The 27,997-nt window shown below is 36.4% G+C and overlaps 2 protein-coding genes across 9 annotated transcripts; one reads left to right on the top strand and one right to left on the bottom strand.

Moving 5' to 3' along the window:
- Window positions 1–4: 4 nt before the first annotated feature.
- LOC105677585 (venom protease-like) lies at window positions 5–9,542 on the top strand. The gene is made up of 7 exons (XM_012376306.2): window positions 5–163; window positions 2,839–2,918; window positions 4,967–5,293; window positions 5,754–6,056; window positions 6,575–6,676; window positions 6,815–6,966; window positions 7,249–9,542. Exons 2-7 carry the CDS (start codon window positions 2,858–2,860, stop codon window positions 7,411–7,413), a joined length of 1,110 nt encoding a protein of 369 aa, XP_012231729.1. The 5' UTR covers window positions 5–163; window positions 2,839–2,857; the 3' UTR covers window positions 7,414–9,542.
- dsf (dissatisfaction) lies at window positions 8,297–27,811 on the bottom strand. Of its 8 annotated transcripts, none has more exons than XM_012376301.2 (10): window positions 27,694–27,794; window positions 26,158–27,296; window positions 24,116–24,196; window positions 23,382–23,543; window positions 13,402–13,576; window positions 12,730–12,934; window positions 11,360–11,485; window positions 11,016–11,294; window positions 10,737–10,818; window positions 8,297–10,448 (listed from the first exon to the last, which is right to left on the bottom strand). In XM_012376301.2, exons 2-10 carry the CDS (start codon window positions 26,165–26,167, stop codon window positions 10,195–10,197), a joined length of 1,374 nt encoding a protein of 457 aa, XP_012231724.1. In that variant the 5' UTR covers window positions 26,168–27,296; window positions 27,694–27,794; the 3' UTR covers window positions 8,297–10,194. The 8 variants fall into 8 exon arrangements, with proteins under 8 accessions (XP_012231724.1, XP_012231728.1, XP_012231726.1 ...); XM_012376305.2 differs by having other exon boundaries at window positions 11,016–11,258; XM_012376303.2 differs by having other exon boundaries at window positions 12,730–12,931.
- Between the last annotated feature and the right edge of the window lie 186 nt (window positions 27,812–27,997).

Raw genomic sequence — 27,997 nt, 5'->3', positions numbered from 1 at the left:
TGCGCCAGAGGGAAGTAATTCAGTAGTCGCCGTGCGACGTTCGTCGTCACTTGTTGTTTCTCATTGATCTATCAATTGCCAACATCTTCGCTATCTTCTTTTTACCAAAAGTGCGAAAGAATCACGATCGTGTGTGCGACGTTTGACAGCAATACGTTAATCAGTGAGTAATGATTAAATAATATTTAGTCTCTGTAGGAAAACAGAAATAATAATTTCGGTGAGTAAAATTTTTAATATATATGATAAATCCTTGTTTGGATTTTTCTTATATTAAAATTTTTAACATTGTGATTCAATTATTTTTCACGAACAAAATTTTAAGGCACTGTTATATCAATTTTAATCCTAATTATTACGAACTGTTCTTACGAAACTGTCATACGAGATGTATGTGTTAAACAAAAATCTCAATACTCTCTTTAAAACTGCCGAAGCTGCTCTACGTGCGCAAAAAAAAATGTTTAATAATGTTAAGAAGATAAAAATACTATAGGCTTTGTGATCGATCTATATACTTGCTACATTTAATTGTTATATTTGACTCTGATTATTTTTCATATTACATTGTCACAATAATTACATTTCTTAATATTATTATATATAATTAACAGGATATAATACTTTATTATCAAGTTAATCAATCAAGTTTGTGCGGTTTTTCGCTGAAGTTTATCATCTGTAAAACCGCTGATAATACCAGAGTTACCTCTGATAATGTACACTATAATAAGAAAAAGAGTATTTTTGGTGAACATAAAAGAGAAAATTTGTGACATTGTTTTCTAAGTGAGATACTGTATTTTTTTAAATTACATAATGTTTCTGTGATATGTATATTTATATACAGACTAAAAATATTCGAAGTAAATGATCGAAAAACGTTTCTATGAATATACTTATATTATGCATTAGAAGCATTAGATTAATCATGCTCATTTACGCAATTGTGTTTGATTGAATTGGGCTCTAAATTGTTCATTAAATCAATATAAATCTGATATTTTTAAAAAGTATATAATATTTCTGCATTAATTAAAAAAATTTATTGATTGATTACTAACCTTCGTACGGTGTATCTTTGACCTATTGAATAATCATTCTTATGTTTTTTAACGAATTTACGACAAAAATTTACAAAACTTTAAATATTAATATTTATTAAATTTAGATAGAAAAATATAACATCAATATATATTACAAACAGTTCAATTAAATAAGAAAATACCTATGTAACTTAAAATTTTAAGATTACAATTAAAATTTGAACTACCGATATATTTTTGTATACAAAGTTTTAGAAAAATAATAAATAATAATAATATATACAAAAATAATAATTTGCCAATTTTATAGACTTATATATATATATATATGGCATTTTAAACTTATATATATAGACTTATATATATATTTCTTCGCGTGATGTCATTTCATTGAATTCAGAAATTTTTTACTCTGTAATTAATTTTGACCGTGAAAGAAATCGCGGGGATTCCACTAACAATTGTTGTCCACCAAGTTGAAAACAGTTAATATCACAATCATCTATTATGGGTAACTCGCTCAATGTCGCGGTTACCGAAGCAGAACTTATCTTCACGCTAACCGGTATAGTAGAAGCATTAAAATCTCCACGCACGTGCTACGTCGCGGTTCACCGAAACTTTTATTTATAGCCCTATAATTGTTTTTATATATCTTTTGATTAATAGTCTAACAGTCTTAAGATCTGAACAAAAATTGTTTTCAATATTTTAGCAAATTGAAGATCAATGACTTTCTTTATTCCATAAAATCAATTAGTAGACATTTATTTTATTCTTTTATTTTATTCTACATATTCTCCACTTCATGATTTTTTTTGTTGCAAAATACGGAAATGCGAAATAAGCGTGCAAGATAAAAATCTGCAAAGTAATATCATAAATCAATGACTTGTACGTTTCTCAAGTATTTGCTTCTCAATAGTCTGTTATTATACATATGTTTAATGCATCTCGATGTTATACTAAAAAATATCTTTAAAGGTAATATCTTTGCAAGTTGGATATGTCTTCCGATGAAAACATCTAGTTATCAAATAGTTTATACAAATATCTCTTCTATGTTTCTCGAAACTTTTCATAAATGTTATCTATCTCATCGGAAAGCGTGGAAAATAAATTTGTCGCGCTTTTTCACTCTATCGTGACTCTCAATCTATCGACTTAAGAGAACATATTAAGAAAACTTATCAATGTTCATTTAAAAAAAAAATAATAAGTAAGACATAAACTTTGAATATGCTTGAAAAGTGTTAAATTGCAACCATTAAAAAAACAAACAGAGCTTATCTGAATCATAAATCTGACATCTACGTCTCGCACTGAACATTAATGTGTGTGGTATATATATTTTTTGTAAAGAACAATGATTACAAAACTAAAATAAGATTGACGCAGATAACTCATTAATATTGCATGTGTGTATGTGTGAGATATTTACGTATAGTCATATAACATGAATGATTACGGCATCATGCAATATTTAACTCATAAGCGAAGAGAAGTACACAAGTCTTTCGTTTAGTCGGGTGTATATCAAATTAATGCGATTTTTTTCTATTACGCAATAATATAATACCGTTGATGACGTTGATGACTCTTGAGAGCAATTTGAATTTTCGTGCAGTATTTTCTTATGAGACACGCTAATTAATTAATCTATAGTTTTGCAATAACTACGTAAATATTTAAAAAATACAAAAAGTTATTTAAAAGAGTCTGAAAAATTGAAAAAAGCTTCTTTGCCGTGCTGAATACAGGAATAATGTGATGTACTTTTCTTATATTGCAGAATAAACACGTGATTCAAAATGTACTCCATCCTATCCGTCAGTTTGCTGTACGCTTTAATAACATTGACTTACTGCCAAGGTATGCATTTTTCAGATATTACTATTTCGTGTAACGAAATAATACGTCTACAAATTCCATTACCATCTCGTCATAAATTTTATTCTTTTATTTGTGTATGTGCATTTAGCATATAATAGCGAATACGCACAGTTATTTCGGCATTCAATAAAAAATCCAATACATTTATTTCTGTGGTATTAAAAGTTTAGATTCTTTTATACAATTATTTTCTATAATAATATAATTTTCAGGAGAAAACTTTGTACGTAACAATATAATGCAAATTACATAAACAAGTTAATTTTCTCATATTGTAAATGTTTGAAAAATTTTTGAAAAATTGACGTTGTTATAAAATGATCTATCTAACTGTGACAGATCGTGCAATTTTATATAAATTACTCCATTAGTTTTACGTCGTGCAATTTACTAAGAAATTATTGTAACAAGTAATGACGTAAAATCATACGAACACGGCCAAGGTTTTAAGTCAAGTGAACGAGAGTCTCACGGCTCTCACCATCAAACTGACCATCAATGAAGGTCAGCTGAAGGTCTAGCTTATTGCGACATTTTGCATCTTCTTCTCGGTCATCTGATACTTCTGAGAAAAGATGATATCAATACAAGTTAAGAAAATCGAGATTACTATCGAGATGCGATTCAAATTAGTTTAGAATTAATGCACTGCAGATTTCAAGAAAAAAAAATAAAGCTTAACGATTCAAATTAGTTTAGAATTAATGCACTGATGCAGATTTCAAGAAAAAAAAATAAAACTTAAGTGTTTTTAAAATTTTTAAATAAAAATTTGTTTATATTATTAAAATAAAGAGTCTCATAATTCACACAATTATTTTTTTTTTAATTAAAATTTAATCAATTACAAAATCGCAACTGACAAAAAACTTTATAATATTATAGTGTAAATATTATACTTTATCGAATAAAATAAACGTGAGATAAGAATTTGTAAACTTCATAAATTAAATGAAAGTGTTATCAAGCATAATGCAAAAAATTAATGAGCAATTATAACAGTTATCACGATTTTTTAACGCTGATATCATTTACATGTTCTTTTAGTATAATTAAATTAGCAATTTGCCGGATGTGGTCACGATTAGTGTGACCGATTCTTGAAAGTCATTAGAAATAAAAAGGTGTTACACAATTTATCGTTAGTACGATAGACTATTCCGTTTTATATAGTAAACAATGATGCAAATGCTTCAGAACACTGCAGATATAAAAAATAGAAGTCATAATTATGCAATATGCAACGTGCAAATTAAATAGAATTTTTTTTTAACTCCGAAGATACGTCTAATTTAAAAAAGATAACGTATTCGTAAAAATAAAGAAGACTGGAATTTATTAGATAAAATATCTTTCTATAGTAATATAAGAATTCGTGCAAGTCTTAGTGTTAGTATTTTTAATTATGTGTAAACATCTGATAGTGGATTCGTATCGTGTGTCAGCAAATATCTATTTAGCATTAATTTATACGTCAATTTTCACATCACGTCACGCCTGTCTTGGAATTACGTTCCACTGTATACTTGATAAGTCACGGTACTTTTCGGAATACTTAGAACTATTAATTATTGGATATTAAGAAACTTGATTTAGCAATGCGATGAATATTACAACTTCTTCGCGGAACGCACGTTGTATTTATATATTGCGCTTAATAGCATTTTAATAACCGGAAAATGCAGCTAAATGCTTAGTGCATACTTGTTAACTGCGTAACATCTTGCATTGTAAACAATTGACTGATGTTATTACGATTGATAACTTTTGTTGACAAACCATCATTTTTATAATTACTATTGTTCTATTAAATTTGTATCTAGATATTCTATTTAATTTGTATTTGGAGATAAAATGAGAGCAATTTTATATATATAATTAGAAATTATTTGCAAGACACGCAGATCTACAAATTAACGATTGTGTGGATTTTCTATTAGTAAAATTATTATGATGCTTTTTGAAACTTTTGAACTTTACGCTATATTAAAATTTATAGCTATTAAATCTAAGTTTCTTTATTACAGGACCATGTCAAAATCCGCAAGGCCAGCCTGGCGCGTGCATCAATATCAGGACATGTCCGCAGTTACTCAATCTTCTACAAACAAACTCTCAAAACCCAGCAGTAGGTAATTTTCTGCGCTCTTCCGTTTGCGGCTTCGAAGGTAGAGATCCTATGGTTTGCTGTCCATTCGGCACAAACGATGGAAATACAGGAAATACGGGTAACGACTTGGATGCTGATCGAGATCGTGTTACGAATACTGCGTATGGTCCTTTGTATCCGCCGGAATGCGGATATAGTAATCTCACGCTACGCAGAGTCGTTGGTGGCGAACCAGCAACGTTAGGTACGAATAATTTTTATAAAATTGATATTTCAACACAACATTTAATTATCAAACCATTTTGATAAATATTTTTTAAAATTTATCCTAATTTATTGTAAAAATTTGTAAATCTTTTTAAAACACTTAAATAAACTTTGTAGAGATTCTTTAGCCAATTTAAAATTCATTTTTTTTACGAAAATATCTATTTGCATTACAAACGATTGCAAATAATAAGCTCTTTTTGCGAAATAATTTTGAAAGATAAACATGAATAATTTAATCTGCATTTGTATACATTTTCGAATAAACTTTACTTTAACAAAATGTTAAAATTGATTATCTAATTATATTAAGACGTTGACATAGTATTCTGACGTTAGATATATAGGAAAAAAATTATTAAGTTCAGTGTAGATAATTCTTAGCATTATTTATGAATGCTGAATATAATGATAATGATTGACGATTAATGTTGCAGGTGCTTGGCCTTGGATCACCGCTCTCGGATACAGAAACTCGAGAAATCCTAACGTTCCGCGATGGCTTTGCGGCGGTGCTCTCATTTCTAGTCGTCACGTACTTACCGCCGCACACTGCGTACACGGACGACAAGATTTGTACAAAGTGCGTATTGGCGATTTGGATCTTAACAACGACTTCGACGGAGCAACTCCGTTTGAGGACTTTATCGAAAGGATAACTATACATCCCGCTTACAATCCCACGTCCTACACGAACGATGTAGCAGTCTTGAAAACGGTTCGAGAGGTGCCTTTTACATGTAAGTTTTCCTGTTCTGCTAATATATGCATTTGATTATGTAATCGTTTCTATAACTGAAGAGATAAAAAGCGAAAATTTCTTTCATGAATTCGGCGAAATCAAAATTACGAAACAGGTTTATTGGTAAAAAAAATTTCATTGAAATAATATAAAAAGTAATACTTAAACTTTATCGATTGCTATATAATCAATTTTTTAAAATTAATTATATAATTGCTAATTAATTTTTTCAAGTTTTGTTTTTTATATTTTTAAATCTCACGTCAATCTTATGCGATAAAAATTATTTCGCATCGAGAATAATTATAAAGATATGAGTTGTATACAAATTTTTATTTTTTTTTTAACTAGCAAGTAAAAATTTTTTATAAATAGGTAAAAATAAATAGACAGATATCTAGTTTATGAAATTGATAAAATCTACGAAATTAAATTATATATTGCTTTTAAAATTATTCAATTTTCTTTTTATTGTCACTGCACACGATAAGTTGATATGCTTTTATTAACTTTCAGCAATTCTTCATCCCATTTGTCTTCCCGTGGACGATTTTAATAGAAACAGAATTTTAGATAATTCATATCCTTTTATTGCTGGATGGGGATCCGTTTATTTCCGTAAGTAATACAAATATATGATAATAAAAAAAATATGATAATATATCATATTTTTAATTATAATATGATATATAATTGCGTAATAATCAATTACGCCAAAAAGTGTTAAAGTTATCTATTAATATCTTTGTTTTTCAGATGGACCTTCAAGCAGCCAGCTCTTGCAAACACAAATTCCTGTACGTACAGAACAAGAATGCAAAGCAGCCTTTCGGGACTTTAAGACTACTATAATAGATAACCGCGTTGTGTGCGCTGGGTACGCCCGAGGTGGAAAAGACGCTTGCCAGGTAAAAAATAATTGTGAAAATTATGATAAAAAATAAAAAGTTTCTAAATTGTTTTATACTATTATGTAAAATTTAATCAGTAAAGTCTAATGAATCGAATTTGTGTATTGCATTTTCTAATCAACTGAGTCCGTAATCTTGAAGATTAATTGCATTCCAAATTTGAGTCATTTTAAATTAATTTTTTCATCTTTTTAATTATTTAGTAGAAAAAAATCATCAATTTTTGAAATAAATATTTTATGTCAAAACTTTTTATTTATAATGCAAAATATTTTTCAGGGTGACAGTGGTGGACCTTTGATGTCTCCCAATCCTAAAGATACCAAAGTGTATTATATTATTGGAGTAGTTTCGTATGGCTACAGATGCGCTGAACCAGGTTTTCCAGGTGTATATTCGAGGGTCACAAGTTTCCTCGATTTTATCACGAGCCAATTGGTATAAATCTTTCGTGAGAATCTTTCAGCTTTCAATTTTTCATATAGATCATAAAAACTGCCATATCTTACAAAATACACTGCTATATAATAAAAACCATATTGCAATTTTTATCTTCGTCCTACGAATAAATATATTACTCACAGAAAAGTTGCTCTGCCGTCTGAAACTCCTCCCGAGCCTGCTTCTCTTTTCAGTGCTCTTCAAAGTATTCACACGCGTTCGCGACGCGAATACGAAAATCGCACAGCACTTTAAACGGCACTCCCGACGCGTGTTTTATTGCGAAATTACGGCGGAGTGATATTACAACGAGATCACATGATATTTTAGACGACACTATCAACACGTATTTTGTATATTAAGATAAAAGTAAAACTCGAATATTGCTCGCATGGAATACGCGTTCGACACTCTGCCATGTACGCAACAGATAACGATGGAAAAGAGGAAGGTGGAAAACTGTGAGTAATAAGTTAGAAATACGCGATTTAATCGATGTACAAGGCGAAATTTATGTTACCTACGAGAGGGAAAAGTAGTTTAGATGTAGCATAAACGCGACACAAACGACGTACAAGTTAACTACGCGATTTTTTATTTCTCTTTGCTATCGTTGATTGTCGTCATGAATGTCAAACGTGCAATTATTTTATTTCAGACTACGATATAAAAATTGTAAGTGGTTAAATTACTATTTAAATAAATGGTTTCATTTGTTAAAAATGTACAACTGTCTCTACTGTGGGTATATAATGAAATAGATCTTGTTTGATATCGAAGAAAAAGTTTAATATATTAGAATGAAATGTTACAGATGTATATTTGTATTAGACATTTATTAATACAGAATAGAGCTTATCCTGTATACTATAATATTACGTAGGCGTGTAACAAATTTAATAATTTTATTAACAAAAAATATGAGAATATAACAAGCACGTAATGGAGTACAACTTCACCGTAAGCTTCGCTTTATGATATATCTTTTTCCCTCATTTTATTCAGCGATAAGAACGCACTGCACTCAAGTAGACTTTTATAAATAAATATCATCTTTTGTTAGCAGCAATAGATATTAAAAAAAAATCAAAGCACCATTATTATATACCGCACTGCGTTTTTACAACGTTACAATAGTTGTATCGCGATACTTCCATCGCTTACATTCTTTTTACCGAATAGCTTACCAAATATTTTTTTTGCACTGTTATATACATAACATATACGATGTTCATTCCACGCATAATTATTATTTAACAAATCGATTTGATACACAGCGGGAATCACAGTGATATGTGTGGTACATTATAGATTATCGATTATTTCTTCATCATTCCCAAACACACTTTTCTTTGAAACGGTTCTACAATCGATTGTACTCCGTTAATTATTTCAGATACTGGTTAGAAACATATAACTAAAAAAAGTAATTTCTACGACAAATAAAATTTAGATTTAGAACACTAAATTATTATCATTTTACTACTTCATAAAAATAGAAAACACTTTTCAGACGCTCAAAATCGAGCATTTTTTAAATGATTAAAACTCAGTAACGAATTATCGCAGGCAAAAAATTAAAAAAGCATTTTAAAGCTTGAAGTTTCTATCTTTACATGCTTTACTGTTTTTTTAAAATACTTTATCTTTACATTTCTAAGCTTAAAAAAGGAACATATTGTTTTGTTCTTAAAATTACGTACTCAACCTATTCAAAACCCTGCAGCGCGTTAAAAAAATTCTTCTCGCAAAATTTATAACAAGTGTCAAAAACAACAAAATGCGTTTTTTCAAATTTTCCTACAATTTTTTTGATCGGGTTACACGACTTTGAAGCTTAAAAGGCGTATTTTTTACGCTAATGCCGATGGTAAACGCTATTTTTCATGAAAGGGTTTAAAACCAAGCGTTTGAGCGTCTGAAAAGTGTTCCTTATTTTCTGTGGAGTACATAAGAATATAAAGACAAACGTATAAACAATATTTGTCAAAAGATTAATAATAGATAGATTTTTTATCATGGTTTTATATCTTACATTATACTGGTGGAAAGTAAATATCTTTTTATCACTAACAATAAGATTTCTGCGATCTACATCGATATAAATAAAACACTGGGATATGTAACGAAAAGTGTATGTGTAATTCGATTATCCATCTCTTTCTAAGGTTCGCGTAATTGCCAAGAGGATATATCAAATAACTAGCTTCAAGTAATTATGCTTGATGTGCCAACCTTAGTTCGCCGCTCATTTTTATTAAAAAAAATTATAAATAATAAGTAATATACATATAAATCTTTTGCAAATAAAGGGCTCAACATCGCAAGAGACACATTAGCTTCTTTTCTGATTTGCTGAATATATTTATAAATATTATATATTATTTATCTTATAATTGTTATTAAGAATAGGAAAAAAATTCATAAAAAACAATTCTACAAACGAAAAAACCTAACACTTTATACCTAATTTCCTATAAAAATAATCAACAGGAATGTGATTAATGCTTTAACAGTGGCGGTGTCGAAATCTTATTTCGTGATAGATTTGTTAAAATAATAAAGTAATCATTTCCCATTTTTCTATATCAACGCTATACTACATCGCGAGGGCGAACCGGCTAAAAACAAAACTTATGGGTCACTACAGATTTCGAAAACTTTTCTTATTCTATTCTGCCGTTACTACACGTGAAAGAGTCCGAAGAGTTTTAGAAAGCTGCGAGCTTTGGTGGTCCTGACATATTTATGGCATGTATAATACGGTGTGTGCGAAGACGCGTTTCAATTGATGTATTTCTCCATCTGGTACATATCGACTAGCAGGCGCGAGATCGGTATTTCCCCGATAGTTTCGTGAAAGAACAAACGCTCAACGGTCTTGGAGGAGACGCACCTTAAGTATCCGACCAGAATCATCAGCCTGCCAATTCTGCCCGGTTGCTGCGGATACCGCGATCTCGTGTAATCCACTAAAATACGCTGCGCCTGATCCTGCAGTATCTCAATAGGCTGGACCGCGTGTAGACCCACTGTCTCTGCGTTTTTACAAAGAGAGGAACATATACGGTATTTGTCCTTTGATGCGGCAGGTTTAATCAAGGCAGTGCAGAAATGAATCAATATTTAAAAATAATGCAATTAATAACCATTATAATTCAATAATTTTATATTGTATAATAAAAAATAATGATGACAACACTATTATAGAAATTAAATAATTCTTACTATGAATAGGTTTCTCATATCACAAGGTTTATCGTTGAAAAATAATTCATGTGTTGCATTTTCAGTACAATTCGCTTATATTTAACAATATTCTTTACCTGGCGTAAACAAAGCCACCGCCTTCATGCAGCCGCACTCGCCGAAATCGGGGGATAGTTGTCTAAATCGACATATTATAGCCTAGAATATAAAAGAATATTCCGTTGAATCACAAGTTCACTCTCTAAAAAACATCTGAAGAAAAATGAAAGCAAATATTAAGTACATTAAGTATATTTTAATTTTAAGTATATTAATTTTTCGATGCCGAGGAAAGCTATGTTAAAAAATTCACAGCAATTATCACGATTTATTATTAAAAGATAAAACTGATAAACCTGAATAAGAACGAGCTCTTGATTCGTCGGATTGTCATCCGAGGGAAGTCTACCGCGCACTTGCTCGTCCTCGAGGAGCGCAGTGATGTCCCAGGAAATGGACCACTGCGCCAAATGCAGAAGAAACAGTTGCGTCCAGGATCGTTCCAACAGTAACAGCTGGTCGTCCTTTGATATCGTTTGGAAAGGTGGTAGACATCGCACCCATCTGACAGCCATGAACAACAGGCGGGCCGTTGTTTCCTGCGTTATCAACATCCGCGTAATAAACGGTGGATGCTGTTGATTGAAATAAAAAGGAACAAAGTAACACAGTCGCTACACTTGAAAACGCTGGAGGTTACCTGCAGCATCTCCCAGGTCGGACTGAAACTCTGCACGGTGCCTGTCGGACTCTGACTCGTTTCCGTCTCCATCTGCTCCATGGGATATTCCGACGTGGGTTGCAATCGCGCGTTCCAAACCAATTCCTTGTGATAAAACAAAGTGATTTTATTTCGAATTAAATTTTACTCTTGACTTAAGACGCACAATTTTCAATGAAAAATGCGAAGTAATGAAGCAGCAAATATATAAATAAGCAGTAAACAGTAAAATGCAAAATAGATGTATACCAATAAATAATAAATAAATATATGTAGGGACTTGGTAAAAACGACAGCGAAATAACTAATAAAAGTATAAGTATATTTGGGAATAATTACAAGGATGTGTTCACTAGCCGACGGACAAACGAGAACTCTGTCTCCGTGGCTCGCATCGGCGGTCAGCCTCATGCTTTTCGCTAAGTCAATTAGCTCGTCTTTCGTATCGAGAGGCGTTTATTTTATCAACTGCCTTATATCGGCTAATGTTTTGAAACGCCGATGTCTCGCTCGATCTAACCGTCTCGTTTTCTAACATTCGCAAATGTAATATTTTACTTCTACATATATGCTTGTTTTTCTGATCCTAATAAATGCGATTCTAAAGAATATAATATTGCGTTTTCTCGGTAATAAGAATAAAAAAATAGTTTTAGATTTTAATAATTATTGATAAATTAATTACTTGCAAGTCTCAAGCTATCATTCGTTTATTTGATTCTGTTATTTTAATTTCTTTAATCTTGATTTTTTAAAGTAATATTCGTGTAGCATAAAGCAGTTGAACACATAAATATTAATTGATACCTTTTCGAAACAAGCACGTCACAAAATATTATTTTCGTTTTGTAGAAAACTGATGTTAATAATGTTGCGACTGCGACCGCCAAAGGAGCTATGTTTGCCATCAGCTGTGCCGCGATCGATGCTGAACCGTGCGAAAATCGATAATGAACAAATAAAGTAGTATTGCGTGGAGAAGCTTAATTGCGCTTAATAATAAATAAGCGAAGAATTGAGAGTCTAGCACGAGCTTCAACGTTGTGAAGACGCGCATCAGCGTGTTGCAATCAGCGAAGATTCTTGATAGAGATTTTCTTTATTTTATATTATGTTGATATGTTCTGTGCTACATTAAACGTGCTTAATTTTTCTAAAAATCGTCTTTCTCTTTTGTGAACGGATTTTCGCCTGTGAAAATAGCGGGAGCCGTTGACGCGAGCATCGCAATAATATCTCCGCGTGTAATTTGCTCGTCATTTAAACCGCGTTGGAAGAACCGAGCCGTGTTTATTAAGTTTGCAGGAACGGAAGGCGAGGGCGAGGGCAAATTAAGCTGAATTACTTACCTGACATTCCTCGGCGGACATTAATATCTGCAGGAGGGGAGGCTGCGGCGCTAGGGAGACGGTCGTGGCCGCCTGATAGAGGGTCGTGGTCGTGCGAGGGTGCGGTAGAACCAGCGGCACTGGGGATGGTGATTCCTCCGGCGGTTTCTGTACCAGCGCCATCGGTCGTGGGTAAGGCGTGAATCTTTGGTCGCATCTTAACCTTCTACAGTAATAAGCCTTAACTACTTCACGAAGAGTCTGCGTCGTTTTACATAATTCTATCGCCGCCGCTGGCTACACGCGATACCTCGCTACTGTCACATTGCGGCTTAAATTTTACGGCGAAATTGAAGTTCATTTTCAATTCCATAATTTTTTAATCCCTAATTTGTTTCTTTATATCTGCCGTTACATGTGACAGTAAACAGGATACCCCGTGTGTACGGTACATGCGCGCTGTTTTTCAAACAATGAAGAAGTGAATTTTTTGTACTAACAAACCAGAGTAATCAAGTTGGTTTTTCTAGTATTAAATATGAATAATTAATGTAAGAATTCAAAAAATTCCTTATTTTTGTAATTTTGTCTATTATCTGATCGATAACTTTTTATAATTATTTGATCTTTTATCGGTACAATTAATAAGACAAAAATACTTTAATTTAAGACAGTTAAACAAACGTTACACACCTGTGCGGTGACAAGACGTAGGGAGGAGCGAGTGCTGGTCTTAATCGATCATTATGCATTGGGGTCGCAGAATGGGGGGATAGCTGCGTAACAATCGGTGATTGTTGCTGATGTTGCTTCTCCGAGATAATCGCATGTGGTTTCGGTTTCCTCGGTCCGCGCTCATGTTGTACTGCTAAACATCAGTTATGACGTATTTATATTATTTTTGGCGTCAGACACCTTTCCTTGCAATTGCATCATTTCAATTAAATATAAAATATTTTAAACACTACAATCTATGAATACATATGTTACATCATTTTTTTATTGTTTAAAACACGCTAGTGTGAAATTGTTCCGAATTTCTCTCGCAGCAAAAGCGAGGCTATCTAATTAATGTTTCTCGAAAATGTGAATAGTGATGTAAAAATAAGCGCTCTCCCTACATTCTTTCCGAAGCTTAATAAAAAATATCTTTATGCACACGAACGACGTACCCCTCGGTCGCCCGTGATCGAAAGTCTGTATCTAGGACCGCCTATCAATAATATCGGCGATGGACTTAACGGTGGGAGCGAAAAAGTGGGCGCAGGTTGCGCGGAATTGAATTCGGGGTATAACGCGCGTTGTAGGTCGTTCGAGATGTACGAGAGCTGTATATCCCATGACCCGGTGAGGAGGAGGGGCGAACAAGAGGTCGAGAGGGAAGAGAAGGGGAGGGGGAGCGAAACGCGGATGAAAGAGGGTGGTGTAGATCGGATGTGGTGGCTGGCCGGGCGTCAGCTTCCACAGAGCTCGATCTTTCGAGCGTGGCTGCAAACCCGGAGTGGGCGAGAGAGAGAGAGAGAGAGAGAGAGAGAGAGAGAGAGAGAGAGAGAGAAAGAGAGAGAGAGAGAGAGAGGCAGCGTGTGCGCGAGTAGGGCGGAGGACGCCCGAAGGGGTGGAAGACAGATAGAGCGAGATGGCGAAGCGGGAGCTGCAACTGGGTGGCAAGCACATCATCATTAATGAGGCTGAGCGGATAGCAGCCGCGGATTCCCACGTTCGCACTGGCGTCGCAATATCTCCCCTTTATCACGCATCGCCCCGTCGAGAGAGGTACTTCGCCACTGGCGCAACGAGAATTTCTTCTCGCATCGGGACGTCGTCGTTTTAACGTTGGAATCCAATTTCCTCGGGAGTACTGACATATTAAAGTAAACTCGTACACTTTAACGCGTGGGACGCTGCACAAGCGCCCGCCGTTTAATTGCGAAACATTGTGCGCTCGCTATTGAATTTATTTGTCGACAGATGCTTTTCTTACAGTCCAGTGCCTTATTCTTACTTTAATTGTGCGCCAGTTATTATTATTTTATTTATCTTACAATTGAAAGGTTTGGTAGATTTTTTTTCTTTCGTACGGTGGAGAAATCTTTATACGCATCTCGATAATTCGAGACGTTCTTTTCTTCGAAATACATCCTCTTTAGACGTCTTTTCAGCGATATTCTTTCAAAATCTTGCTGTATTATTGTGAAATATCGTCAAAATAATAGCGAGTTGAAATTGATACGTAAATGCAAAGAATCAGTTTTTCAAATCGAGATAGCGATTTCATATGCGCGGACAGGCGTCCGCACACGCGTAACTAAAGAAGCGATGCGAAATCCGCTCCGGGGTTGTTTGCTTTATCGACCAAATTGGCCGTGCACATCGTAACAGGTACAAATATTATTATTTTCCAGGAGTAATTGTTCTCTCTACGGTGAACTCCCTTGTCGGAAAAACGCGCCCGATAAAGACTTGTTTACTTTACAAACAATGATCCTTATGTTCTATGCATAGCAACGATATTACCTTTCAAAACTAATACTGTCTACATATATTTATGATAATTTTAGCTACTTATTATCCATTCATGATTTCTTCATGAAACTAACGATGGAACACTTTTTCCTTTGGAAAACTAAAGTTTCATAAAAAATTTATTCAATAAAAGATGTTGACATTAAAAACTGTAAAATTTTAACAGGATTTTAACAGAATTTCAATGAGACACAAGTTAAACTTACATTTTTAATCTTAAACGCCTCGAGTAAGCTCCTTTTTTAACAAATATCAATGTAAAGTCAAAGCATCCAAATTTTCGATATTAAAATTCAAAAAATTCTACAAAATAATGTTTCTCAAAGCTTAAATTATTTATTTCCTTGCATTTGTGTATTCGTAAAACACGTAAAATATTGGTCGCAAAGTTTAAATGTAATTTTATCAGCTTTCGTCGAATCCCTGTGAATCAGACGAAAAACGATCTGTTTTTTTCGCAGCCGTGGCCATTAAGCTCGTCTTTTTCATACAAAAGCGCCTCGCTTTACGCAGGATCTCTCGCGTTCAAGGAGGAACATTTTGTCGCTCTGTACGCATCGTTGCTCAAATACAGAGCTTTATAGCTGAGCGGCTTACTGTTCGGCGAAGCGAAAACGAATGTGCGTCAAGGGAAAGCTTTTGGCATGGAGAGACGAAGATCGGACAAATTGATCTCTTAGCGGAGACTGATTGCAAATTTATTACATTCTTAGTTTATTGAACATCGTCTGAAGTTGTTCAGCTTATACATGTTTCCTGCACAATTTTCTTTCCACGTTAAAAAAACAATAATAAACAATAAGAATTTTGTAATATGTAGTATTTCGTAACGTTTCACAATTTTAACGACGCAAAAACAATTATGCATATTAACAGAGAATGAAATTAAATTCAAATCAAAATTTTCCACGCTTTTAAAGGTTTTCCCAAGTTTAAAAAGAAAAAAATTGGGTTAGACCATTGTCGCGACACAGAACCCTCGAATTTCTCGCGCGTCAGTGGCTTAGAGGAGCGATTTTCGAGAGGTACGTGCGTGTCCGGACAGCGAATGGACACGGCGGCGAGGATTAGAATCGCATGCGCTGGAATGGACCGCGCCCTGTTCCCTTTTCATCTCGTGATTCCGCCCTCTTTCTTTCTCTCTCGTTCACCCTCGCCTCGCCGTCTCTTCTCGCTCACCCACACACGTACGTCATCTTATCGCGCACCTATAAACACACGGCCGCCGTAATACCCCCGACCGGCACGTGTGGTCCACAATGCGCGTTCCCACAGTGGAGTGGCGTAGGCGTAGGCGCCTTCTCTGCACGCTTAAACACACGCGTACATATACAAGCGCGAGGTGAACGTGATACATACAGCGCGGCACACCGGGGGTGGAAGCTTCCGTTTTAACATTGTGAGCGGTGCTCACACGGGCCACGGATCACGGGGGCTCACACTCTCTATCCTGCTAAACGGTAAACCGATCTGTGAACATTTCAGCAGTCAGCGATCTCGAAGGCTAATCTCCGGGTGAATGGGGTTGATACACACGGACGGCGCACTACCACCACCGCCGTCGACAATCGTCAACGTCATCGCCGTCGAAGAAGATTCGCGGATCGCGTGTCGGCTGCGTGCGATACACGTGTTAACACTTCAGGGAGATTTTCATGTTGATTCGAAGGGATACGCGCTGGGGGAGGTGAGCTCGGATGGACGCTTGCGTAATGGCTATTTTAGTTAAACAAAATATTTTTGAAAGTATGTTAATATTGAAACGTCAAGACGGTATTAGAATCAAATATTGTTACGAACATAACGTGCTATTCTTTATTTCGAGGAAAATTATTCAAATTTTAACTTTAAACGTATAATTTTTGTAAGATGACAATTGAACAAAATATTAAAATCTATAAATTGTTTTGGAATGCGAACATTATTTTTGGAACTGTTTTTACAATAGCAATTTTACTAAACAAAAATTGACCGCGCAAACTTGCAACAAAAATGCACAGCGAAGAAAAAGCTCTACATACACACAGATTGTTGGCCGCGCGATACAGTCTGTTTCTACTTGCATCGACCGCATCGCTTCTATCGTTCGGAAAATCGTATGCACATTGTCATACGTGTATCTGCATACGTTACGAACCGTATGCGATCCGTATGTAACATTGCTCACTGTCCAGTTAACGCATTCCCTCGGCCAATCCCGTAAATCAAAATTCCGTGAAACGAGATCAGTCCGTCGAATATAAAATACATATGCATGAGATAGCGGTTGTGTCTCGATTTAGGTTTATGCAGTGTTAAATTGACCCTTTTCTCGATCTGTCCAAACATACTTGCGCGTCATACATTCATTAAATAATATAATAAAAATAAAATCTATCTTTCCATCGCAGTGCATTTGTGATTTTGGTGAAAAGCAGATAAATACAAGTACATTTCCACGAATAAATGCATTTAAATTTTTTATTAACGCGAAGAAAAAATTAAATATGATACAGGCAAACTTGACATTTTACGGTCACCCATTCGCAAAAATACCCGACAGAGAAATGGTTAAACGTATTTCCGCTTCGCGCGCGGAGAACTGTTCGTAACTCGTGACACGAGGCGAGAGAGCCGCACAGACCGTGATAACCCGCGAATGTAATTCTCGCATTTATGCGAGCCGGAGACGACCGGGATGCCGGGGATGGATCGCTGCAGTTCCTCCGGGCAACGTTGGTATGATGACAGGTGACGATCAAAGCCGGGCTTAGCGCAACGACCCGTTTCGTCCGCACACATCGCGCTCGTATCACGCGAGGGAGAACGTGAACGCATTCTCCTCCATTTCTCTCTCTCTTTCTCCCTATCTCGTTCTCTACCCGTGTACACTGGATGTCATAAATGTCATCCCGTTACTGAATGACAAGTTTCAATAAAACACATCGCGCTAGATAATTTTAAATCCAAAATTCAATGTAAAATTGAGATAAAAATTTTATATTTTTATTATATTTTTGTTTTGATCAATTTCACATAAAATATTCCTTTCTATATGATAGTCTCGAATTCTCGCGACAACACCGTGGAAATTTAGGAAAAATTGAGTAAAAAACCAAATGTTTACAATATTTTTAGTATCATAAATTGTGATAAGCTATTGTCTCGATTACGAACTCTGAATTGAAGACGCAATACGTGTGATTCACAGAGAAGTGTCTACTGGAATACAATTCATGATCGATTAAACTTGAAATTGTTATAGCTTGTTTCACGATTTTCACGCAATGATGCTGCTTTGCGTTATCTGAATTTTTCAAGAATAGACTTTGATTAAACGTCCGAACACGTGTGCTCTTTCGAGAAGCATCTAATGCCGAGAAGGCATTTATGACGACCACTGTACCCCTCGCTCTGTTCCAGGACCGCTTTACCGTTTACCGTTTATGTGGATGGATTGATGCTGCCCGTCGCGTGTACGGCACGCCTCGCTTCGTTGCGTTACCAGCCGTCCACTCCCACGCGATTCCCCCTGTGTGCTGTCACTACCCTCAGCCCCCCGTTCAGAGCCGGCCGAAAACATTACGAGGATCCGGAACAATTTTTTAGAAATGACTTTTCGGGGCGTCTGGCCAACTGGCGCGCGATGAAACATAGTAATTTCAATACAGAAGCGTTTTCGAATTTCTAAGCAAAAATAATTCGACGGACTTTAATGTAGAAGTGAAATTCTTCTTCTTAAATGATCGATTTCTTTATCATTATATTTTTTATAAACGCATATTTAAAAACTTGAATGATATATCTTTTAGGGGAGGTGAAATTGTTGAAGCGCTGTTCTCTTCACGCGCGCGCGCCATTTTGTTGCTATGCCACTTATTTTGCACAAGTACGAATATTCGAAATATTAAAAACGTCCTTAAAATTTAAAATATTTGAATTTACAAATCTTATTTAGAAAGTATGTGAAACGTCATGAATATTTGCGAATCATGATGCTTCACATCTGTTACGCTTCCGCTTTGATTCTGTCGTCGTGCGCTTTTCTCTGTTTCTTTTCGCCGTACATCGCTTTATCGTATTCTTTTTCTGTTTTGCTCGAATCGTGCTCAAATGCCATTCACCAGCGTAAAATCCTTTCGCGTGCGACTCGCGAGACGTTCAGATTTTTGTAGGACATACTGCGATTATATCCCGCGCGATTGGGCACTTGGATACAAAAAGAGTTTCAAAAAGAAGCTTTCATAGCCTTCAGGAAATGGTATTTAGAACTTTTAGTTTTGATTGAAAATGATTTACTGTTTCTGATATATAAAAACGGAAATAAATCTGTTCGGAAGTAAATTCTGTCAAAGAATATAATTAAAAGTTAAAATCTCCATTGAAGTCGCTTTTATAAAAATGAAATGTTGTGATTGTTTCAGTCTCCTTTCATTTTACTCTTACAGATCTAAATAATTCGACGATTTTTTAAATATTACTACGATTATACGATTAAATGTAGAATGAAGAATTTTCATACTCCGAAATCAAAGAACACTCGAATAATTTCAATCTACCGAAAGGGGCAAAATGCCTCGAGTGCGAATTCTGATTTAATTCCGGTTCAAAGTACTTTCAGAAAGGGTGCTTCCGAATTATGAACGGAAACAAAGAGATTTAAAGTTTGAAGTAGCAGCCGCGATCGATTGGGCATGAAACGAGGCAAAGTTTGCGGATTCAGGAGTGTTGGTGGATCTGAATGTGTGTACACTAGAAATGATGTTGACCGTACGGTTCCGGGAAAAGTCGTGGAGCATAGAATTTCATCGGCGAGTCATCATCTTCTGGTTCCTCCCGCTTTTCGTTTAACTTCTTAACAAGATATTTAACTTGAAGGGGAAAATCGCGCTGTGATCGTGTTTCTGTCAAATAATCTACAAACAGCTGTGCGATAAAGTTTAAGTAAAGCTTCATAAAAAAATTTGGATAATTCAAAGATTAGCTGTGAAAAAAAAAACCGGATGAATTTTCGAGCGTAATACACGGTTAAAGCGTAAACTGTTAACGCGAAAGCAGCTCGCGGTGTCCGTGGATGTCTCGCTTCCTTCTGAAAGGAAGTTCTAACCGCTAAGAATTACAAATCCGCCATGGTAAGCCGCTCAGTAATCTTCCGACGTCGTTTAACGCCATATTTCGCGCGATACATATATATAATATATATATATGTATACAATATACACGTCTGTGTGTATACGCGGAATCGCACGGGAGGACGGCATTTTGCCGGCGCGTTGCGCCGGTGCGCCGGTACAGACGGATAATATCACGGGCGGGAACGAATTTTCGTGGAAAGAGGAAAGCACGTCGATTACGTCGGGGGTGTGAGCGCGTTAGAGGTTTCGGGGTTGTCAGCGAGCGGATGATTGCGCGCCTGCGGCGTCACGGCGCTTCGCGATGCGACGAGTACCACGTACATAATATATAACGCTGTGCCCCGAGTGGTCACCTACATCTTATGGGCTCTTCACAACGTTTTTTAAGGTTCGACTGTTCTTACATCGACAAAATTTTAACAATTAATTATTTTAATCATTTTCGGATTTTACGTTTCTGTATAAAAATAAATATATATCAATTATACATAAAACATATTTTTTCATACATTGCTAAACATAAATACACATTGTATTATTATTTTTATAGCATTATTAAATTATGTTGTGCAATTTCTTTGATCATTTTGAAGACACACGTCAGCGAAATAAATCTAGCTCTCTGCATCATGATTTATTATCTAATCGGCTGTCAAATCTTTATTTTAAAGTACGAGTTATTTGTTAAACAAACTACTATCTGTAAAGTTTGATAATTTCATTTGATGTACAATACGCGGTGTAAAAATATTAGATTTTTATTTGACCGTTTAAAAAAAATGTGTATTATTATTTAGTGAAAGCATCGCACGGTGAATTTTATCTTATTTAATTTTATCTTATTTAATTCTTTTAAACCTTGTACTAAATTTAAATAAATATGAAGAGAGTTAATGTTGTGCAGATAAATTATTCAAACTTGCGCGACACTCCGAGGATTTAATCAGTAGTACTAGTCATGTAGCGTCAGACGTAAGTGAAAAAAATTAGTAGAACAGTTTTAACTTTAACAGAACAGTTTTAACTTTCGTCAGCTGTGGTTAAAAACTCTTGTCGTTTAATTATTTTAATATATAGTAAACGTTCGAATAGTTCAGATACTCTTTTTGTTTAATATTATGAATTAAGTACTTTAAAAGATAAGGATACTATAATCGCAGCTATACAAACTTTAATGAAGTATCCATGATCTTGCAAAAACATTGAATCGTGTGATACATTTAACGTTTTGATAACTATTACTCGCCTTCGGCTTATACGGAGAAAAGGGAAGAATTCATGGAAGTTATCTGCGAAACAAAGAGCGCCCGGGCGCCATTCTGACGCTGACTATACGTCGGCAATTAATCACGGTGTCTAATTAACTCCACCAACAAAGTACGAGTTATTTCGAGACAGAGGCAGAGAGCGACGTGGGAGAGCGTTAACGTGTACGAGTGTGTTCGCGAAGGTGACGGCAAAAGGAAGCGGGACGAGGAGGTTTCTCCCTCCCCCCTTCCTCTTCCCGTGTTTCAACCCCCGTGTGGAGTCTCCTTAACGTTAGGAAGCTCTGCCACTAATTGAATCTCCTCTCTTACTCGCGTCTGGAGCCTCGACAACCGCTGGGAACCGGCGCACCCGTCCTGCATTAAACACCCCCGACACCCTGAGCACCCTCATCCCTGCCAAGCGGTCTCGTATCACCCCTCCTACCCTCCCGCCCCTTCCTACGAGTCCTCCTCCCATCCCCAGGCCGCCTTTTCTCTTTCCATCTCGCCGCCGCCTCTCTCCACCTCGCACAGAATCCAACCCCGCTAAGCGTCCCAGAAAACGAGCCTCCACCGCTGTTATATCGCCATCGATGGCGAGGAACATCGACCCGTGTACACATAGCCCATCTCGTGTAACTCTCTTGCGGAAGATCAAGCTCGCTTATTTCTAAATATCGCTGTTAAGTCGAGAGTGACGCGCAAATGTAACAAGATCTGCTGGAGATAAAATCTGCCTCTGTTATTATTCAATTCTCTAAGAAATAATCTGAAATAATATTTGTATTGCTCATACGTTTTACTTTTTTGTGATATTCTAATGCAGAAGTGAGAACATAGATTAAAAATTTTTCCGCACAAGATGAGTAAAATTAATCTGACGTAAAGTTGTTTAAAATGCATGTAGAGATAGTTCGCGATAGTTGCGTAGATTACTTCGATATGAATCCAGATTATTTCGGAAATTCTTATTTTTTTTATGCTCAAAGAAATATGAATTAATATTAAATACTGAATAATGTTTGGATGTCGCAAGCAACGCCGATCAAATGAGACGTCACGAAAAATTGAAACGTCGCATGACAATGCATATCCATTATGGCAGTTTCACGGTCAGCACGTCCACGTTTAAGTTTCTCATGACATTGCGTAATAAAGACGAAATAATATTCCATCCGAAATGACGTATTAGCGTTTGAATCTTCACCGAAAATGACATCTTATTCCGTAGAATCGATTTTGTCGTGTCGGCTTTTACACTGATAACGTGTGAATTGTTCAACCGTGATCAACGGTCTTTGGTAGTTCCGTGCGAAAGTTTATTTAGGAGGGTCTGGTTGACCGATAGTTACAGTCGATTTCTTCGTGGTTTATTTGTGGCCTTTCACGAGAACATGAGAAATTCGACGTTTCTCATAGTTATTCAAAGTTGACAGATACGATAAACATATTCTTTTATCATTTCACGCGTTAAGGTGTCGCTGTTCGAAAAATAGACATCGATAAATCATAAAAACTCTCTCACTCACATTTCTTTATAGAAAATATACAATATTAAAAAAATTATTAATGTTTATATATAAAAAAATTAAACAAACTAACTAATTAACAATTTACAGATTGTTCTTAAAAAATAGATAATGACACTATTTAATTATTTTTATGAACTTTCGACGTCGATTAATATACTTTATCGAATCTGACCAAACTCTTAATGCAGAAGACAGATAGAACGATAAAGATAGCATATAAAATATTATAAATGTTAATATTATTCTTGAGTACTTACCGTCCTTGTTCATGTTAGCTTCAAAGCACTTAGCGAGACGACAAGCACGGCATTGATTCCTGTGAGTTTTGTCAATCGGGCAGCGTCCTTTCTTCGCACCTTGTGCCTTGCAGATGTACTCCCGATTACTGTGTATGCTACGTTTGAAAAATCCCGAACAACCTGTAGCAACATAAGCAAAATTGTTTATAATTATATAAAAGTAAGACGAACTTATTTATTTAGCGGTTTTCAACAGCGCGTCAACGAGAAACGTTTTGAAATGTTTAAAAGAGATTTCTATTCTTTTTGAGAAAATAATTTGTCATTTATGATTTTCAATACTGAGGTTTTTTTACATTTCTATGTAAAGAAGATTGCAAAAAGATTTTGCTTTATTGTACACCTGGTCACACTAATGCCTTAACACATGAACTTGCACGGGTGTCAAGGCATATCGAGTCGGCGTGTTTCGACTCTACATATTTTTACATCATGACTGGTTATGAACGTAGCGGCAATGCTGTTTTGGATGTTTATAAATATTGATATAAATATAAATATTATAAATATTAACCTTTTTTTGTCAATTGCTCCAGTCAAAACAGTTTTGCCGCTGTGTTCATAACCACAATCATGATGTAAAAATATGTAGAGTCGGAACACGCCGACTCGATATGCTTTGACATCCGTGCAAGTTCATGTGTTAAGGCATTAGTGTGACCAGGTGTACAAGTATTATTAATTAATATTACCGTCGCAACTGTAGATGCCGTAGTGTTTTCCGGAACTACGGTCACCGCATACATCACACAGTATGTCAAGCAATCTGTCTCCTAAAACAAAAGTAAGTTATATTAGTGATATTCTAATCTCCTTTGCAATTTTTTTCTAAAAACTTACGTGAACATTCGGAGAATGTTTTATAATAATGCTTCCTTACACACTTTCCAAATTTTTAAAAAACAACGAACGATTAAAGCTCATAAAAATATTCTTCGAAATAATTTTAATTGCAAAAATAAAGAGGATTAAATTTCAATAAACGGCAAAATTGCGATAATCGCCTCGTATAAATATCAGACTTAGATTTAACAGGCGATAAAGTAATTATATCGAAAGGATCAAATATCAGATTCGTATCACTTTTTTTCAGATATCGTAATCAAAATAAGGGTATCGCAACTGAGTAACTGTTAGACAAAAAGAGACCGACATTAAAGAACTCTCTCGCGAAATCCCGTTTAAGAAAAGCGAACGGGCCGCAAGAAGATCACCGGCGCTAATCTGTTTCCCCTTTTCCGTAGGAACCCTAATCGTCCTAATGATCCGCGGCAAGAAAAACACGGCCATGCCTAAGCCAACCAAAGCCTTCCTTCCCCGGCGTAGGGAATCAACCGCCTTCGCGTCTCACACCCAGCCAACCTAACCCGATCAACCTGGGTTATTTCAACCCCAGCGGATTACCACCTCCGTCGTGTACACCAATGCTTTCTTCTTCTTCTTCTTCTTCTGCATCGCCTACGTCGTCTGATATCACCCGCTGCTTACACGCATCTATATGTAAATTAAACTCAAAGCAGCTAAGAGTAGCCCGATTTCCAATTCCAAACCAATTGATTTGCTTCGATTTTATCCGACTATTTGCCTCTTCCGCAAATAATTCTTTTTTCCACTATAATTGAATTATTTTAAGTATCATTTTTATTGTTGTATTAATGTAACGATGCATTAAGAATATGAAAAAATATTTTTTAACAAGTTGCTAAGATAATTTGCTATTGAATCTCGCTTTAATATATATATATATATATATATAGAAATTTTCAAAGATTAAATGATAAAAATGTTTTTTACGTCAGAAATAAAAATTGTCAAACTATAATTTTCCGAAGCAAAATAAGATAATACGTTATTTTTTGATTGACTTTGAAACAATATATAATCTCGAAGCAATGTTTGAAAGACACAAAACCTAAAAAATATTTCAATTTTCTAATATTTTTTTATATGATTCCAATGATTTAAAAAATATGAGATCTATGATTAAATGTGCAAAATTAAACATATAATACTTCTTTCACAAATTCGTTTGTATGCAATTTTATGCATTTCGCGAAGCTACATTCCGTATATTCTCATTGACGATGTACGGTGTACATATTTCTATCTATTAACATCAATGCCGATAAATTTCTATTATAAACAATATTAAATATTTAAAACTATTTGTATTACACGCAATATCTCAAGTTTTGAAAGGCGCGATTCAGCTATTAACAGAAAATTCAAGCAATTATGTCTCCATCGCGTTACACAATTTCTTAAATCCTGAAAAGCACGATTTACCATTTAAATCAATTAGAAATCTGTTGATTACCTCTCGGTAGATGAACATTCGTCTCATATCTCGAGAACCGTGAATTGTTCGCGAACAATTCGATGTTCAAAACGATCAAAGCACTATTCGCTCCCGTATCGCGGGATGCACAATTTCTCAAATTTGGAGAACCGATCTGTCAACAGATATGAACCTTCGCGAAACAAAAAAAAAAAAACCGTTCGAGCACCATCAAATATTTCCTTGTCGCGGTACACAATTTTGTCAGACGCCGAGAAACCGCGATTTACCACCAAATCCCGAGAAGCCGCCGCGCGAAGTCACTCTCACGTCGCACCTTTCGCATCCCCGCGTACCCTTCGAGCCGAGTGATTATCGCACCAGGCTAAGCCCTTTAATCGCGTGTAAGGTCAACAACGTAAGCGAGAGAGTCGGCGAGAGTCTCGGGAGACTGACCTGTGCCCATCTCCTCCGCAGCTGCTCAAAAGTCGAACATCGCCAGTGAACGACGTACAGCCGAGCTCGTGGTCCCGACGCGGCGCCGAGGAGGTCGCGCGAAGTCCCGAAGCATTCTCCGTGACGGGGTGGCTTCGAGCCTCGGCGTACCTACTCATCTCTCTCTCTTTCTCTTTCTCTCTCTATCTATCTATATCTATCTCTATCTCTCTCTCTCTCTCCCCCTCATTGGGAAGGGCGTACTCGCGTACTCGCCGCCGTGTCTATGTGTACATTGCGTCTGTGTGTATGTGTGTACGTGTGCGTCTATTCGTCCGTGTATGCGCATATAGGGGTTGTTGCCCGACTGGCTGCCGAAGCAGCTATCTCTCCTGTCCGTAGCCACATCACGGAGAATCATGGGTCGTTCCCCGATACGGTCGACATGGTCCGGCGGTGGGTCCGCGAGGGGGTTGGCGGAGCGCCGTATCCGAGAGGGAGGCTGCGGGAAAGGGTAGGATAGGCAGGTAGGTGGACGGGGGTGGTTGGTTGCCGAGCGCGAACCAACACACCGACGCCAATCCCTAAACGACCGCGAGTCGCGGCGACGAGGCCACGGCGATGGCGTATACCGGGGTTACGTCACGCGAATCCACGGCGTAACACCTCTTCTTCACCTCCGCCACCGCCGCCGCCGCCGCCGTAGTTGGCACGTTGGCCTACACGTCGCGGAACGGAGAGGGAAACTCGGGGTTGGCGAGGGCGGAGGAGAATAGGGTGGGGAATTCCAGCGAGCTAGCGACTAGACTCGGCCCGGGGACTTGCTGGCCGAGTGGCTGACTCGACTATAGCGAGGGTAGCGCTAGTTAGCCATCGGCAACTACGGGGGCGGCTCCCGGATGCCACGTTGTCAGACGGCCGTTACCACTGTGTCATTGGTCGACTCCACCCACGGCGTAGGGGTGAAAGGCGCATAAGGGTGCTGGGCGGCGCCAGGCATACCGGCGACGTTGATTCGACGCCGGGTCACCGAACGCGTCGTCGCCGACCAATCGACAATACGGGATTAGGGTGGCTGACGACGACGTTAACATCTGCCTTCCGGCAGCAGCCAACGCTATTTACCAGCGACACGCCAGCGGCGGCGTTCCTGCTTTTTCCTACGATATAGATATAGATTAATGGAAAGGTAAGACATCGGTGGAAAGTAGGGTAGAGCAGGTAGGGAGAAGAGATACAATCGAATCGATGATTATATTGTCGAAATTAAAATTTTAAAACTCGGAATAATGATGAATTATCTTCTTAAAAATTTAAAATTATTAACCCAGTGAAAAAAACAGGTCGAAAAAACGTCTATTAGATGCCTATTAGATGTCTATTAGATAGACGTCAATTAGATGGACGTCTATTCATGGATGTTTATACGCGTCTAATATACGTCTTTTCGACCTGTCATTTTTCACTGGGATTGAATTGTTTTTATTGAGTTTTTGATAATCGTTTGTGTTAAACTCAGATTCGCTTTGTAGTATGCAAATATGTATGTATGCTTACCAAAGATGCGATTATGGCGCGGGTCTTATTTCGGTGCAGCGCATTATGTCAATATCGATTAGGCCATTTTGTCGGCCTTATGTAATGACACGCCCCTCTCGCGTGCGAGCTATCGTTTATGAGTTGCGCGCGACTTCACGACGATCGATCACGCCCCCTTGACTTTCCGGCTTAATCAGTCGGTAATTACATCTTGATTTCTACATCTCGGCTAGAGAAAAGTTGCCTTCAAGAAAGGAAACTCGGTCGGTAGAATCTCATTTATATTTTTGGCTAAATGTATTTTTACTTTTGACTAAAATTA

Source organism: Linepithema humile, chromosome 2 (assembly GCF_040581485.1).
Source record: "Linepithema humile isolate Giens D197 chromosome 2, Lhum_UNIL_v1.0, whole genome shotgun sequence".
Classification (NCBI taxonomy): Eukaryota; Metazoa; Arthropoda; class Insecta; order Hymenoptera; family Formicidae; genus Linepithema; species Linepithema humile.
Note: the sequence above shows the minus strand (reverse complement) of the source record. Positions and strands in the feature narration are given on the sequence as shown.

Coding starts and splice junctions, on each gene's coding strand:
- LOC105677585 (XM_012376306.2), top strand. CDS start 2,858: ATGTACTCCATCCTATCCGTCAGTTTGCTGTACGCTTTAATAACATTG. Junction 2,919..4,966: donor AACATTGACTTACTGCCAAG/GTATGCATTTTT, acceptor TCTTTATTACAG/GACCATGTCAAAATCCGCAA. Junction 6,967..7,248: donor GTGGAAAAGACGCTTGCCAG/GTAAAAAATAAT, acceptor AATATTTTTCAG/GGTGACAGTGGTGGACCTTT.
- dsf (XM_012376301.2), bottom strand. Junction 23,544..24,115: donor CGGCATCTACAGTTGCGACG/GTAATATTAATT, acceptor ATGTTGCTACAG/GTTGTTCGGGATTTTTCAAA. Junction 12,935..13,401: donor TACGTCTTGTCACCGCACAG/GTGTGTAACGTT, acceptor TTATTACTGTAG/AAGGTTAAGATGCGACCAAA.